Source organism: Zonotrichia leucophrys, chromosome 23, assembly GCF_028769735.1.
Source record: "Zonotrichia leucophrys gambelii isolate GWCS_2022_RI chromosome 23, RI_Zleu_2.0, whole genome shotgun sequence".
Classification (NCBI taxonomy): domain Eukaryota; kingdom Metazoa; phylum Chordata; class Aves; order Passeriformes; family Passerellidae; genus Zonotrichia; species Zonotrichia leucophrys.
In genome coordinates, this window is record NC_088192.1 from 2,398,398 (window position 1) to 2,414,637 (window position 16,240).

At 47.3% G+C, this 16,240-nt stretch overlaps 1 protein-coding gene across 1 annotated transcript in view; it reads right to left on the bottom strand.

Moving 5' to 3' along the window:
* Positions 1–16,118, bottom strand: part of SMAP2 (small ArfGAP2) — a 32,496-nt gene extending 16,378 nt beyond the window's left edge. The window contains exon 1 of the mRNA XM_064731439.1: positions 15,959–16,118. Coding sequence (XP_064587509.1) covers positions 15,959–16,061 — 103 coding nt within the window. The 5' untranslated portion in view covers positions 16,062–16,118. The remainder of the gene's footprint in view (positions 1–15,958) is intronic.
* Positions 16,119–16,240: the final 122 nt, after the last annotated feature.

Genomic DNA, 16,240 nt, shown 5'->3' on the forward strand with positions numbered 1-16,240 from the left:
AATTATGGATTTATTTATCTCCAGAGGGCTGAGGACAAGGCCAACAGAAACATTCAGCTCCTTAAACCACTAAAAAAAATTGTTTCTTGCAAGAATCCTCGGGTTGATCTAGAATCAGTTCTCCTGAGGCTGAGGGCCCTCAGAGCCACCAGGCCAAAATGGAAACCCCATTCCCACGTGGAAAATTGGGAGTTTGCTCCAGTGCCAGCCTTGCCACTTTTGACTCAGCTTTATGATGATTTTATGATGCTAGGTGTGATTTTAACATCCATAGAAAGCAAAGTCACCTGGCAGCAACCCTACTCTGCTCAAGCTCTTGGAGCTTCACCTCAGACCTCACCCTCCTGGCTCAGGGAATTATGGATTTATTTATCTCCAGAAGGCTGAAGACAAGGCAACAGAAACATTCATCTCCTTAAACTACTAAAAAAATTTTGTTTCTTGCATGAATTGTCTGGCTGATGTGCTAAAATCAATGCCCCTGAGGCTGAGGGCCCTCAGAGCCACCAGGCCAAAATGGAAACCCCATTCCCACGTGGAAAATTGGGAGTTTGTTCCAGTGCCAGCTTTGCCTGGTGCTGCCACCACTTCTGTCTCAGCTTTGTGATGATTTTATGTCTGATTTTATGATGCCAGGGGTGATTTTAATATCCATAGAAAGCAAAATCACCTGGCACCAACCCTACTCTGCTCAAGCTCGTGGAGCTTCACCTCAGACCTCACCCTCCTGGCTCAGGGAATTATGGATTTATTTATCTCCAGAAGGCTGAAGACAAGGCAACAGAAACATTCAGCTCCTTAAACCACTAAAAAAATTTTGTTTCTTGCATGAATCCTCAGGTTGATGTGCTAAAATCAATTCCCCTGAGGCTGAGGGCCCTCAGAGCCACCAGGCCAAAATGGAAACCCCATTCCCACGTGGAAAATTGGGAGTTTGCTCCAGTGCCAACTTTGCCTGGCGCTGCCACTACTTCTGTCTCAGCTTTATGATGATTTTGTGATGCTAGGGGTGATTTTAACATCCATGGAAAGCAAAATCACCTGGCACCAACCCTGCTCTAATGAAGTTTGTGGAGCTTCACCTCAGGCCTGCACAAATCCCTCCTGGATTGAAGGAAAAACCAATTTGGAGTAAGAATTCCAACATTTTTCAGAGCCTGGCCTGGCAGGAGGATCACAAACCCCCAAGCATCCCTTGCTCAGTGAATTTTCATTCCCAATTTTCCTGAACATTCCCAAGGGAGGAGGATCCAGCAGGGATTCAGTGCCCAGCCCCAGGAGACAATTCCAGAGCCTGTTTTACATCCCAGCCTGTCAAAACAAACTCCACATACCAAGCTGCTCGTGCCAGCTCCAGTCCCCATCTAATGCTGCTCATTAATGCTCCAAGGGCTGCTGAATAATCTGAATGACTGAAAAGGATCCTAATTCCCTTTAAAACCCCCAGTCTAATTCCCTTTTCAACTCCCAGCCTGAGGAGCCTGCTCCAAATGAGTTCTCTTGCTCCAAGTTCACACCCTGGAGTGGTTTTAATTGAGAAATCCTGAGGGGATTCACTCCTCACCCTTCACTCAGGCACCAAATTCTGGCCCAAGTTCCTGAGGCAACTTTTTTTTTTTTTTTGCTGTAATAACTCTGCAGAAAGCATTTAAAAATAAACCAGGAGCTGGCTGCAAAACCACAGCTCCTTGGAAAAGGAAAAGCAGGAAAAAGAGGAGCTGCTTCCATTGGGCAGGATTGAGGGAACATCAGAATATTCCCAGTGGAAATGAGCAGCTTCTTCCATGGATCCCAAAAAATGCTCCATGTCTGGCTGTGGAATCATCCAGCTGAGGAAAAGGGATGTGGGGAATTCTCCCTGGAACAAGAAAATCCCTGCCAGGATTTCCCTCAGCTTTTCAGCAGGGACAAATTTCCTCAAGTCCAAGCTGAATAATCCTCATTTTTTTTGCAGAGTCAAAGGAGGAAAGAACTCAGGATCCAAGAGATTGCTCTGCCTTGTGGTTTCCTTGTTTTGGAAAGAAATTGCTCAAGGATTTTCTGCCATTCATCTGCTCAGAGCTGTGACAAAACAACTTCCTCTGCTCTGTGCTAGAAATGTTTATTTTGCACTTCGAGGAGATGGGGGAACCTAAGGAAACTCTAAAAACCCACAAGGAAAAGGGATGTGGGGAATTCTCCCTGGAATAAGAAAATCCGGCCTGCCAGGGGTTATCCACACCCTCAGCTTTTCACCAGGGAAAAATTTCCTCGAAATTTCCAAGCTGAATAATCCTCATTTTTTTTGCAGAGTCAAAGGAGGAAAGAACTCAGGATCCAAGAGGTTTCTCTGCTTTGTGGTTTCCTTGTTTTGGAAAGAAATTGCTCAAGGATTTTCTGCCATTCATCTGCTCAGAGCTATGACAAAACAACTTCTTCTGCTCTTTGCTAGAAATGTTTATTTTGCACTTCCAGGAGTTGGGGGAACTTAAGGAAACCCCAAAAATCCATGAGGAAAAGGGATGTGGGGAATTCTCCCTGGAACAAGAAAATCCCTGCCAGGATTTCCCTCAGCTTTTCAGCAGGGACAAATTTCCTCAAGTCCAAGCTGAATAATCCTCATTTTTTTTTTTGCAGAGTCAAAGGAGGAAAGAAGGTCCAAGAGGTTTCTCTGCTTTGTGGTTTCTTTGTTTTGGAAAGAAATTGCTCAAGGATTTTCTGCCATTCATCTGCTCAGAGCTGTGACAAAACAACTTCTTCTGCTCTTTGCTAGAAATGTTTATTTTGCACTTCAGGAGTTGGGGGAACCTAAGGAAACCCCAAAAATCCATGAGGAAAAGGGATGTGGGGAATTCTCCCTGGAACAAGAAAATCCCTGCCAGGGTTTCCCTCAGCTTTTCAGCAGGGACAAATTTCCTCAAGTCCAAGCTGAATAATCCTCATTTTTTTTTGCAGAGTCAAAGGAGGAAAGAAGGTTTCTCTGCCTTGTGGTTTCCTTGTTCTGGAAAGAAATTGCTCAAGGATTTTCTGCCATTCATCTACTCAGAGCTGTGACAAAACAACTTCTTCTGCTCTTTGCTAGAAATGTTTATTTTGCACTTCCAGGAGATGGGGGAACCTAAGGAAACCCAAAAATCCATGAGGAAAAGGGATGTGAGGAATTCTCCCTGGAACAAGAAAATCCCTGCCAGGATTTCCCTCAGCTTTTCAGCAGGGACAAATTTCCTCAAGTCCAAGCTGAATAATCCTCATTTTTTTTTTGCAGAGTCAAAGGAGGAAAGAAGGTCCAAGAGGTTTCTCTGCTTTGTGGTTTCCTTGTTCTGGAAAGAAATTGCTCAACGATTTTCTGCCATTTATCTGCTCAGAGCTGTGACAAAACAACTTCTTCTGCTCTTTGCTAGAAATGTTTATTTTGCACTTCCAGGAGTTGGGGGAACTTAAGGAAACCCCAAAAATCCATGAGGAAAAGGGATGTGGGGAATTCTCCCTGGAATAAGAAAATCCGGCCTGCCAGGAGTTATCCACACCCTCAGCTTTTCAGCAGGGAAAAATTTCCTCGAAATTTCCAAGCTGAATAATCCTGATTTTTTTTTGCAGAGTCAAAGGAGGAAAGAACTCAGGATCCAAGAGGTTGCTCTGCCTTGTGGTTTCCTTGTTTTGGAAAGAAATTGCTCAAGGATTTTCTGCCATTCATCTGCTCAAAGCCTCTCTTGCAAAACTTCCTCTGCTCTTTGCTGGAAATGTTTATTTTGCACTTCGAGGAGATGGGGGAACTTAAGAAAACTCTAAAAAGCCACAAGAAAAAGGGATGTGGGGAATTCTCCCTGGAACAAGAAAATCTGGCCTGCCAGGGGTTATCCACACCCTCAGCTTTTCAGCAGGGAAAAATTTCCTCGAAATTTCCAAGCTGAATAATCCTGATTTTTTTTTTTTTTGCAGAGTCAAAAGAGGAAAGAAGGTTTCTCTGCCTTGTGGTTTCCTTGTTTTGGAAAGAAATTGCTCAAGGATTTTCTGCCATTCATCTGCTCAAAGCCTCTCTTGCAAAACTTCCTCTGCTCTTTGCTGGAAATGTCTGTTCTGCACTTGGGGGAACCAAAGGAAACCCCAAAAATCCACTTAAATGATGTTATTTGGTTATTAACACTATGAATAACTGGTCCTGCTGCAGGGATCAGGGATCCACCTCGGATTTGGGATTAATCCCTGCTGCCCTCGCAGATTTAGGCCCAGACTGAGGGATTTGTGCAGCTCTCAGGGGATGCTAAAGCCAAACCCTCATTTTAACATCCACAAAAGGTGTTTGATAAAAATCTACACCTCACCAGGCAGTTTAATCACCCCAAAATTCAGTTTTATACCATCCTTTGAAAGAAGAAAGGGCTGTTTGGGGGTTTTATTTTCTTTTTTTTTTTTTCCCACACAATAATTACAGGCCTCAACCACATTTTGCAAGAAAAACAAAGGTGCTGGCTTTGATTTCTGCCAGAAAATCTTCCAGTTTAGCAAAAAATATCCAATATTTGAGGGCTTATGGCCTTGAAGCCCAAGATTTGTGTGTTTTTTGGGGTAAAGATGAGCAGTTTTATCAGTGCTACCATCGTGTTCTTTGAAGCGCAAGTGGAGGAAATGAGAATTTCTGTGAACAGCAGGGTGGGGCTTTCCTGCTGCTGCAGAAAGGGTTGGATGTTCCTTCAATCAATAAAAAAAAAGGTGACAGGGACAATTTCAAGCAGTTTTATCACCAGGATCCGTGAAAAACAACTGGGTGACATCATCAACGCTGATGGTGACACAGCTTAAAAATATAAATATACATCAAAAACAAAATAAAAATCAGTCAGTTCCACAAGCCATGGACTTCCTGTGGCTTCATTTTTGGAGCAAAACCAGACATCAGCCAATCCTAGAAATTGCAGATTCCCAAGGAGGTTTGAATTTCCATGAAATGGAAATAATTTGGGTGATAGGTGCACCTGTAAACAGAGCAGCAGGGTGGAAGTTCTGCCATCACTAAATTGACTTTTGATGCTGTAAATAGAATTTTGCTGCTTTTTAAGATGTTTTTAATTTGGTGTTGAAAATATTTAGACTCTGTTTTCTAATTTAATTTGAATTTGGGATGTTTTAGAAGCCACCAAGTTCTTAACAAAGCTCTGAGCAGAGGAAGGTCCTGGATCAGTTTTTGATGGATTGAGAATTTTTGCAGTATCTAGAGCTAAACATGATAATCATAATAATATTAATTAATATCTTAATTATAATAGTACTGATTTTCAGCATCATGAGCTAAACATGCCTTGAAATTCCTTGGGAAAGGAGCAGGAAGGAACGGCATATATTGCCAAAAATAGAGAAAAATTCAATTTATTAAGGTCTAAGTAAACCCAGCCTTGCACTCAGTGCTCCAAGTTCAAGCCAGCTCCTCCTAAAAGCTCCAATTTTGTCCCAGATTTCCTGGGACACAGGGAACAATCACTACCTGAAGGAGCCCTGAGCTATTCCTGACTTTTTGCTGGGTTTTCAAGACCTACTTTGCATTTTGGAGCACGAGCTCCCCTTGCACTGCAGCTGCCATTTCCTTACATAACTCCTGGCAGTTTCTATAGGAACAAACTTTACTCCAGCTGGGAATCATCATGTGGAGTTTTTATTTTTTTTTTTTTTTTTTTTTTTTGGGGGGGGGGTTTGAAATTTTCTTTTCCCACCTCCATGCCCAGGTGGGTCAGCACACAGAGCCCAGGTGCTGCTGCTGCTCTGAGGATTATCTCCCTATTTCTGGCCAAATGTGACTCAGAGCTCTGCTTAAAAGGGATCTTCCTACACCTAATTCCACACTAAACCCCTGTTGGGAGCACTGATGCTTTTTTCCCCTTGCTTGAGTGGGAAGTTGCAGCTCCAGGCAGGACAGAGCTGTGTCCTCTCCCGGTTTTACCCTGCTGAGGTGAAGATTTCACAGGGATAAAGTGAATTTTGGAGCATTTCCACTCCCTTTGTGCACCAAAAGCAGAATAATGGAAGATCCCAGAATATTGTGGTTGTGGCTGCAGCTGAGGATTCAAGCACACAAAACCCACATGGATCCCTCTGAAAAGATTCCCTTGCCTAAAGCTGAGCTTTCTCCTCATCCCAGATTTCCCAAACTGAGCTGAGCAGTTCCAGCCCCATCACTTTGCACCACAGGCTGCACCACTCCCAATCCATCAGCATTGCCATCCTCATCCTCATCCTCCTCTAGCTCCAGGCAGGACAGAGCTGTGTCCTCTCCTGGTTTTACCCTGCTGAGGTGAAGATTCCAGAGGGATAAAGTGAATTTTGAAGCATTTCCACTCCCTTTGGTGCACCAGATCTGAATTGGGAAGAGTAGAAAAGCAGAATAATAAACACACAAACCCCACATGGATCCCTCTGGCAAAGATTCCCTTGCCTAAAGCTGAGCTTTCTGCTCATCCCAGATTTCCCAAACTGAGCTGAGCAGTTCCAGCCCCTCCATTTGGGATTTTTGCAGGCCCAAGCTGCATCACTCCCCTTCCATCCTCATCCTCCTCCAGCTCCAGGCTGTGTCCTCTCCCAGTTTTACCCTGCTGAGGTGAAGATTTCACGGGGATAAAGTGAATTTTTGGAGCATTTCCACTCCCTTTGGTGCACCAGATCTGAACTGGGAAGAGTAGAAAAGCAGAATAATGGGAGATCTCAGAATATTGTGATTGTGGCTGAGGATTCAAATGAACACAAAACCCACATGGATCCCTCTGGCAAAGATTCCCTTGCCTAAAGCTGAGCTTTCTGCTCATCCCAGATTTCCCAAACTGAGCTGAGCAGTTCCAGCCCCTCCATTTGGGATTTTTGCACCACAGGCTGCATCACTCCCAATCCATCAGCATTGCCATCCTCATCCTCCTCCAGCTCCAGGCAGGACAGAGCTGTGTCCTCTCCCAGTTTTACCCTGCTGAGGTGAAGATTCCAGAAGGATAAAGTGAATTTTGAAGCATTTCCACTCCCTTTGTGGAGTCTGAATTGGGAAGAGAAGAAAAGCAGAATAATGGGAGATCTCAGAATATTGTGGCTGCAGCTGAGGATTCAAACACACAAAACCCACATGGATCCCTCTGGAAAGATTCCCTTGCCTAAAGCTGAGCTTTCTGCTCATCCCAGATTTCCCAAACTGAGCTGAGCAGTTCCAGCCCCATCACTTTGCACCACAGGCTGCACCACTCCCAATCCATCAGCATTGCCATCCTCATCCTCCTCCAGCTCCAGGCTGTGTCCTCTCCCGGTTTTACCCTGCTGAGGTGAAGATTCCAGAGGGATAAAGTGAATTTTGAAGCATTTCCACTCCCTTTGTGGAGTCTGAATTGGGAAGAGAAGAAAAGCAGAATAATGGGAGATCTCAGAATATTGTGGCTGAGGATTCAAACACACAAAACCCACATGGATCCCTCTGAAAAGATTCCCTTGCTTAAAGCTGAGCTTTCTGCTCATCCCAGATTTCCCAAACTGAGCTGAGCAGTTCCAGCCCCTCCATTTGGGATTTTTTTCAGGCACAGGCTGCATCACTCCCAATCCATCAGCATTGCCATCCTCATCCTCCTCCAGCTCCAGGCAGGACAGAGCTGTGTCCTCTCCCAGTTTTACCCTGCTGAGGTGAAGATTCCAGAGGGATAAAGTGAATTTTGAAGCATTTCCACTCCCTTTGGTGCACCAGATCTGAACTGGGAAGAGTAGAAAAGCAGAATAATAAACACAAAACCCACATGGATCCCTCTGGCAAAATTCCCTTGCCTAAAGCTGAGCTTTCTGCTCATCCCAGATTTCCCAAACTGAGCTGAGCAGTTCCAGCCCCTCCATTTGGGGTTTTTTCAGGCACAGGCTGCACCACCCCCCCTTCATCAGCATTGCCATCCTCATCCTCATCCAGCTCCAGGCTGTGTCCTCTCCCGGTTTTACCCTGCTGAGGTGAAGATTTCACAGGGATAAAGTGAATTTTGGAGCATTTCCACTTCCTTTGGTGCACCAGATCTGAACTGGGAAGAGTAGAAAAGCAGAATAATAAACACAAAACCCACATGGATCCCTCTGAAAAGATTCCCTTGCTTAAAGCTGAGCTTTCTGCTCATCCCAGATTTCCCAAACTGAGCTGAGCAGTTCCAGCCCCTCCATTTGGGATTTTTGCAGGCCCAAGCTGCATCACTCCCCTTCCATCCTCATCCTCCTCCCTCCCTCCCATGCAGCTGTTCCAGCAGCAGCTATTTTAAAAAGTTCCTCTTGGAATTGCTCTGCCTGCAGAGGGAATTCAGCTGCAGCTCAAGAGGCTGCTGGAGGAGGAGGAGGAGTTGAGTCACACAGAATTTCAGATTTTCAGGGAATATTTGGTTGGGATTAACAGGAGTTAGGCTGGACTAAAGCAGCTCCCCCATAAAATAATAATAATAATAATAATAATAATAATAATAATAATAATAATAATAATAATAATAATAATAATAATAATAATAATAATATACTACTACTACTACTAATAGTAATAATAATAATATACTACTAATAATAATAATATACTAATAATAATAATATACTAATAATAATAATAATAGTAATAATAATAATATACTACTACTACTAATAATAATAATAGTAATAATAATAATATACTACTACTACTACTACTAATAGTAGTAATAATAATAATAATAATAATAATAATAATAATAAATCAACTTCCTTATACCACCTACTCCACCCCAAGCTTTTCCCCATTCCCATCCCATATTTACCCACCTCTGGGCAAGGATTTCCCCAATCCTACACCTTTTTTTTTTCTTTTTTTGGTGAAGAATTAAACCTGAATTTATGCCATGTTTAGCAGCACTTCTCCCACTGAATCCCTCAGGATACAAGGGATGGATTTCGGCCCATGGATCTCACAGGACAAAGGGATGAAGGGAAGAACCAGACAGACCAGGGTGGGAGCACAGGGGGCAACCTGAAATTCCTGGAAGATTTTAACATCCACAGAAAGCAAAATCACCTGGCACCAACCCTGCTCTGATGAAGGTTTTGTGGAGCTTCACCTCAGGCCTGCTGCATTGAAGGAAACACCGATTTGCAGTGAGAAAAAAATCACAATTTTCAGAGCCTGCAACCCATGGATGTCACAAGAGAAAGGGATGAAGAGGCAGACAGAGCATGGGGGAGCACAGGGGCAACCTGAACCTCTGAGGAACCTCTGAGGAACCTCTGAGGAACCTCTGAGGAACCTGCTGGATGCATGGATGGGGCTGGAGAGCAGAGGGAACAATTTGGGAGAAGGAAAGAACCAAACACAATTTTCTGTTGGAGCAGCAACGAATCCGCTCCGTGTCACTCAAATTTCCCAAATCCCAATGAAGATTTCACCTCATCCCTCCCTTCCCTCAGCCATCCCAGCTCCAGCATCTCCAAGTGATTCCCACAGCAAAAACCTCCAAAGAGAGGATTTAGAACCCACCCTGAGAGCTCTGCTCTCCCAGTTCCCCCCAAACACAAAGCTGACAACAAAAAGAGGAAGAGAGTGAAGAGATTTCACCCAATTTCCTGCAAAACAACAACTCTGAGCGGTTCTTGCAGCAGCAAAACCACCCTGGGATTTCACAGAATCTCACTGGGGTAGGAAAAAGTTCATTTAATGAACTTAAAGTTCATTTAATTCCCATTTCCCACTGTCCCAGTTTGCTCCAGTCCCAGTTTTGCTTCCAGACACCCCTGGAAGTGCTGAGGGCCCTAAAGGGGCTCCTTTCCATGGGCAGAGTGGGATGGGGAAGTTATTCCATGAGGAACATCAGGAGTTCCTTGGGATTGGAGCTGGGAGAGCTCCATGTTCACCAAAACTGCCCCAAAACTGCAGCAATTCCTTGGAGCTCCATGCAGAGACAGCTCCATTCACCAAAAGTACCAAAACTGCCCCAAAAATGCAAAATTCTCCCTGGAACTCTGGGCAGAGACAGCTCCATTCACCAAAATTACCAAAATTGCCCAAAAAATGCAACAATTCCTTGGAGATCCAGCCAGACACAGCTCCATTCACCCAAAGTGCCCCAAAAATGCACAATTCTCCCTGGAACTCTTGGCAGAGACAGCTCCATTCACCAAAACTGCCCCAAAACTTCAGGAATTCCTTGGAGCTCCATGCAGAGACAGCTCCATTTACTAAAAGTACCAAAACTGCCCCAAAACTGCAGGAATTCCTTGGAGCTCTGGGCAGAGACAGCTCCATTCACTAAAAGTACCAAAACTGCCCCAAAAATGCAAAATTCTCCCTGGAACTCTTGGCAGACACAACTCCATTCACCAAAAATACCAAAACTGCCCCAAAACTGCAGCAATTCCTTGGAGCTCCATGCAGAGACAGCTCCATTCACCAAAAGTACCAAAACTGCCCCAAAAATGCAAAATTCTCCCTGGAACTCTGGGCAGAGACAGCTCCATTCACCAAAAATACCAAAACTGCCCCAAAAACTGCAGCAATTCCTTGGAGCTCCATGCAGAGACAGCTCCATTCACCAAAAGTACCAAAACTGCAGGAATTTCCTGGGACTCTGGGCAGAGACAGCTCCATTCACCAAAAATACCAAAACTGCCCCAAAAATGCAAAATTCTCCCTGGAACTCTGGGCAGAGACAGCTCCATTCACCAAATCTGCCCCAAAACTTCAGGAATTCTCTGGAGCTCCATGCAGAGACAGCTCCATTCACCAAAAGTACCAAAACTGCCCCAAAAATGCAGCAATTCCCTGGAACTCTGGGCAGAGCCAGCTCCCACGTGCCCTGGAGGAGCAGATTCCCCAGTGCCAGGAATCTCATTAGTGCAGGGGGTAATTAGTGGATCAGGGACAGCCCCAGGCTGCTCTCCAGGATTTCTCCACAATCCCAGCCAGGAGCAGCTTCCAGCTTTGGAAAGGCTCAACTCCACACCAGAGCTTCATTAAAATAATAATAATTAATTAATTGGAATCCTGAGCAGGAGGAGCTCCATCACCCTGAGATGTGGGGTTGATTTATTTTTTTTTTAAATTTGAATTTTATTTTTTTATTTTAATTTTTTTTTTTAATTTAAATTTTATTTAAATATAATTTATTCCCGTTTTGGTGGAGTTTGCCCTCTCCCAAGCTTGGGAGATGAGATAAAGGATTGGCACAGGGGGAGGAACATCCTGATCTCCACCTTCATCCCAAAGCCAGGTGGGAAGGATGAGGTTATTGTGGTGAAAATAAATAATAATTCTCTTAATTTTGAAGGTTGTTCAAGGGGGCTGTGCAGTTTTGGAGGTCACACTGAGGTGACCAAGCCCTTTGTTTCCTGATGGATTTGGCCAATCCCTCCTCCAAGTTCAATTCCAGCAGCTCTTGGGAAACAGAGGCTCAAGTCCAGATCTCCAAGAGATTATGGCAGCTCATTAAAACAGGATTTTGGGGCAATTTTAACTCTTTTGCTGCAGGGAAAACAAAGCAGCAACCACAGGGGGACAAGGAACGGTTTTATTCCTTTGGTTTATCCTTTGGAATTCAAACATTTCCTCTCTGAGATAGCCCGGGGTCATAACACACCTTGGAATGAGAAAAACATGGAATTGTTTGGGTTGGGAGGGACCTTAAAGCTCCTCCACTATCCCAGGCTGGCCTTGAAGAATTCCAGGGATGGGGAAGTCCCAGATTCAAGCTAACAGGGAAAATCCAGGTGGGAAAAGAGGACAAAAATGAGAAAATATGGAATAGTTTGGGGGGGGAACGACCTTAAAGCTCCTCCTGTCCCTTTCTTGAACAATTCCAGGGATGGGGAAGTCACAGATTCACGCTAACAGGGAAAATTCAGGTGGGAAAAGAGGACAAAAATGAGAAAATATGGAATAGTTTGGGGTGGGAACGACCTTAAAGCTCCTCCTGTCCCTTCCACTTGAACAATTCCAGGGATGGGGAAGCCACAGATTCCTGTGCCAGTGGATTCACCACCCTCACAGGGAAAATCCAGGTGGGAAAAGAGGACAAAAATGAGAAAATATGGAATAGTTTGGGCTGGGAAGGACCTTAAAGCTCCTCCTGTCCCTTTCTTGAAGAATTCCAGGGATGGGGAAGTCCCAGATTCAAGCTAACAGGGAAAATCCAGGTGGGAAAAGAGGACAAAAATGAGAAAATATGGAATAGTTTGGGGCTGGGAATGACCTTAAAGCTCCTCCTGTCCCTTTCTTGAACAATTCCAGGGATGGGGAAGCCACAGATTCCTGTGACAGATTCACGCTAACAGGGAAAATCCAGGTGGGAAAAGAGGACAAAAATGAGAAAATATGGAATAGTTTGGGCTGGGAAGGACCTTAAAGCTCCTCCTGTCCTTTCCACTTGAACAATTCCAGGGATGGGGAAGTCACAGATTCACGCTAACAGGGAAAATCCAGGTGGGAAAAGAGGACCAAAATGAGAAAATATGGAATAGTTTGCGCTGGGAAGGACCTTAAAGCTCCTCCTGTCCCTTCCACTTGAACAATTCCAGGGATGGGGAAGCCACACATTCCTGTGCCAGAGGATTCAACACCCTCACAGGGAAAATCCAGGTGGGAAAAGAGGACAAAAATGAGAAAATATGGAATAGTTTGGGGTGGGAATGACCTTAAAGCTCCTCCTGTCCCTTTCTTGAACAATTCCAGGGATGGGGAAGTCACAGATTCACGCTAACAGGGAAAATCCAGGTGGGAAAAGAGGACCAAAATGAGAAAATATGGAATAGTTTGAGCTGGGAAGGACCTTAAAGCTCTTCCTGTCCCTTCCACTTGAACAATTCCAGGGATGGGGAAGCCACAGATTCCTGTGCCAGAGGATTCACCACCCTCACAGGGAAAATCCAGGTGGGAAAAGAGGATGAAAACCTGGAATTCCATCAGTGGTCCATGATGCCGGGGTGAGGTCACAGCTCCCTCCCTGTGCTCGCAGCATTCCAGCCCCAGGTGACAGGATGTGACTCCTCAGCTGCAATTCCCTCAATTGCACAGCCCCGGGCTTTTCCCGGTCTCTCTTCTTCCCCCCTTTCAGGACAGGTCCCCACCCACTCTGGGCTGTTTCCCGGGATTCCCACAATTCCCAATTTCCAGCGAGATTTGGGGCCGCTCCCTCCTCATCTCCCCTCAGGAACTGCAGCTCCTCCCGGAGCAACTCGCACCAAACCCAGCGGGGCTGCGGCCAAAAATCTGGGGGGTTTCTACCCAAAACCACCGTGTTCTCTGCCCCAAAACCGCCGTGTTCTCTCCCCCAAAAATCTGGGGGTTTTCAGCCGAAAACCATCCTATTGTGCCCCCAAAACCGCGGCGTTCTTTTCCCCAAACCACCCCGTTCTCTCCCGCAAACACGGCCTGTTCTCCCTCTCAAACCAAGGAGTTCTTTCCCCTAAAGCCACCGGGTTCTTTCTGTCAAAACCACCGGGTTCTCTGCCCCAAAACCACCCTGTTGTGCCCCCAAAACCGCCGGGTTCTCTCCCCCAAAAATCTGGGGGTTTTCAGCCGAAAACCATCGTATTCTCTCCCCCAAAACCACCCTGTTGTGCCCCCAAAACCACGGCGTTCTTTCCCCCAAAACCACCCCGTTCTCCCTCTCAAACCACCGGGTTCTTTCCCCCAAAACCAACCTGTTCTCCCTCTCAAACCACCGAGTTCTTTCCCCTAAAGCCACCGGGTTCTTTCTGTCAAAACCACCGGGTTGTTGTCCCAAAACTCACCCTGTTCTCCCTCTCAAACCACGGAGTTCTTTCCTCTAAAACCATCGGGTTCTTTCCGCTAAAACCACCCTGTTCTCTGCCCCAAAACCACCCTGTTGTGCCTCCAAAACCGCCGGGTTCTCTCCCCCAAAAATCTGGGGGTTTTCAGCTGAAAACCACCGTGTTCTCTCCCCCAAAACCACCTAGTTCTCTCCCGCAAACACGGCCTGCTCTCCCTCTCAAACCAACGAGTTCTTTCCCCTAAAACCATCGGGTTCTTTCCCCCAAAACAACCCTGTTGTGCCCCCAAAACCATCCCATTCTTACCCCCAAAACCATCCTATTCTCCCTCTCAAACCACGGAGTTCTTTCCTCTAAAACCATCGGGTTCTTTCCGCTAAAACCACCCTGTTCTCTGCCCCAAAACCACCCTGTTCTCTGCCCCAAAACCACCCTGTTGTGCCCCCAAAACCGCGGGGTTCTCTCCCCCAAAAATCTGGGGGTTTTCAGCTGAAAACCATCGTGTTCTCTCCCCCAAAACCTAGTTCTCTCCCGCAAACACGGCCTGCTCTCCCTCTCAAACCACCGAGTTCTTTCCCCTAAAGCCACCGGGTTCTTTCCCCCAAAACAACCCTGTTGTGCCCCCAAAACCATCCCATTTCTCCCACCCAAAACCACCCCATTCTTTCCCCCAAAACCATCCTATTCTCCCTCTCAAACCACGGAGTTCTTTCCCCTAAAGCCACCGGGTTCTTTCTGTCAAAACCACCGGGTTGTTGTCCCAAAACTCACCCAGTTCTCCCTCTCAAACCAAGGAGTTCTTTCCTCTAAAACCATCGGGTTCTTTCCACTAAACCACCCTCTTCTCTGCTCCAAAACCACCCTGTTATGCCTCCAAAACCGCGGGGTTCTCTCCCCCAAAAATCTGGGGGTTTTCAGCCGAAAACCATCGTATTCTCTCCCCCAAAACCACCCTATTGTGGCCCCAAAACCACGTCGTTCTTTCCCCCAAAACCACCCCGTTCTCTCCCGCAAACACGGCCTGCTCTCCCTCTCAAACCACCGAGTTCTTTCCCCCAAAACCATGTTGTGCTCCCAAAACCATCCCATTTCTCCCACCCAAAACCACCCCATTCTTTCCCCCAAAACCATCCTATTCTCCCTCTCAAACCACGGAGTTCTTTCCCCTAAAGCCACCGGGTTCTTTCTGTCAAAACCACCGGGTTGTTGTCCCAAAACTCACCCTGTTCTCCCTCTCAAACCACGGAGTTCTTTCCTCTAAAACCATCGGGTTCTTTCCACTAAAACCACCCTGTTCTCTGCCCCAAAACCACCCCATTCTCCCACCCAAAACCAGCGTGTTGTTCCTCCCAAAACCATCCTATTCTCCCTCTCAAACCACGGAGTTCTTTCCCCTAAAACCACCGGGTTCTTTCCCCTAAACCCATCCTATTCTCGCCCCAAAAAGCACCCGGTTCTCTGCCTCAAACCCACCCCGTTCTTGCTCACAGATCCCTCCGTTCTCTGCCCTAAACCCACCTCATTCTTTTCCTCAAAATCACCCCATTCTCCCACCCAAAACCATCCTGTTCTCTTTCTCAAACCACGGAGTTCTTTCCCTTAAAACCACCGGGTTCTTTCCCCTAAATTCACCCTATTCTCGCCCCAAAAACCACCCTGTTCTCTGCCCCAAACCCACCCTGTTCTCTGCCCCAAACTCATCCAGTTCTTGCCCCCAAACCCATCCGGTTCTCAGCCCCACACCCGCCCCGTTCTTGCCCCCAACCCTCCCCGCTCTCTGCCCCAAACCCACCCCTTTCTTGCCCCCAAACCCCTCCGCTCTCTGCCCCCAACCCTCCCCGCTCTCTGCCCCCAAACCCACCCATTCCTTGCCCCCAGACCCACTCCGTTCTTGTCCCCAAACCCACCCCGTTCTTGCCCCCAAACCCACCCCGTTCTTGTCCCCAAACCCACCCCGCTCTTGCCCCCAGACCCTTCCGCTCTCTCCCCCGATCCCCCCGGGCTGCCTCAGCCTCTTCCCCCGCACAACCCCCGGGCCAGCACCGTTGTCTCCCCGCCACCACCGGAGCCCTCCCCTCTGCCGCCAACACCGCGGGACCCATCCCCATCAGAGCGCCCAACCCTCAGCGGAGCGGCCGCACCGGGGAGCACCGAGCGGCGAGGCCGGTGCGGTTGGATGGAGGGGGGGCGGGGGGGGTGCATCCGGTGCGGCGCGGGCTCCGCAGGCCCCGGCGCCCATCCGCGCTACCTTTGGCCTGGCAGTCGGCGCAGAACTTGTTCTCGTCCTCGGCCAGCAGCCCGGCCAGCACCGCCTGGTAGCGCTCCACGTCCCGCACCGATTTTCCCGTCATGGCGCGGCCGGCGCTGCCCGCCCGCGGGTCACGGCCGGCCCGCCCGCTTCCTGCTTCCGCTATGGGCGGGGCTACGCCCGGGGGAGGAGCCAATCAGCGCCGGCCCCGCGCGGCGACGCCCCCTCCGCGCGCCGCCGGCTCTGGGCGGTGATTGGTTGCGGTGCGCGGGAGCAAGCCAA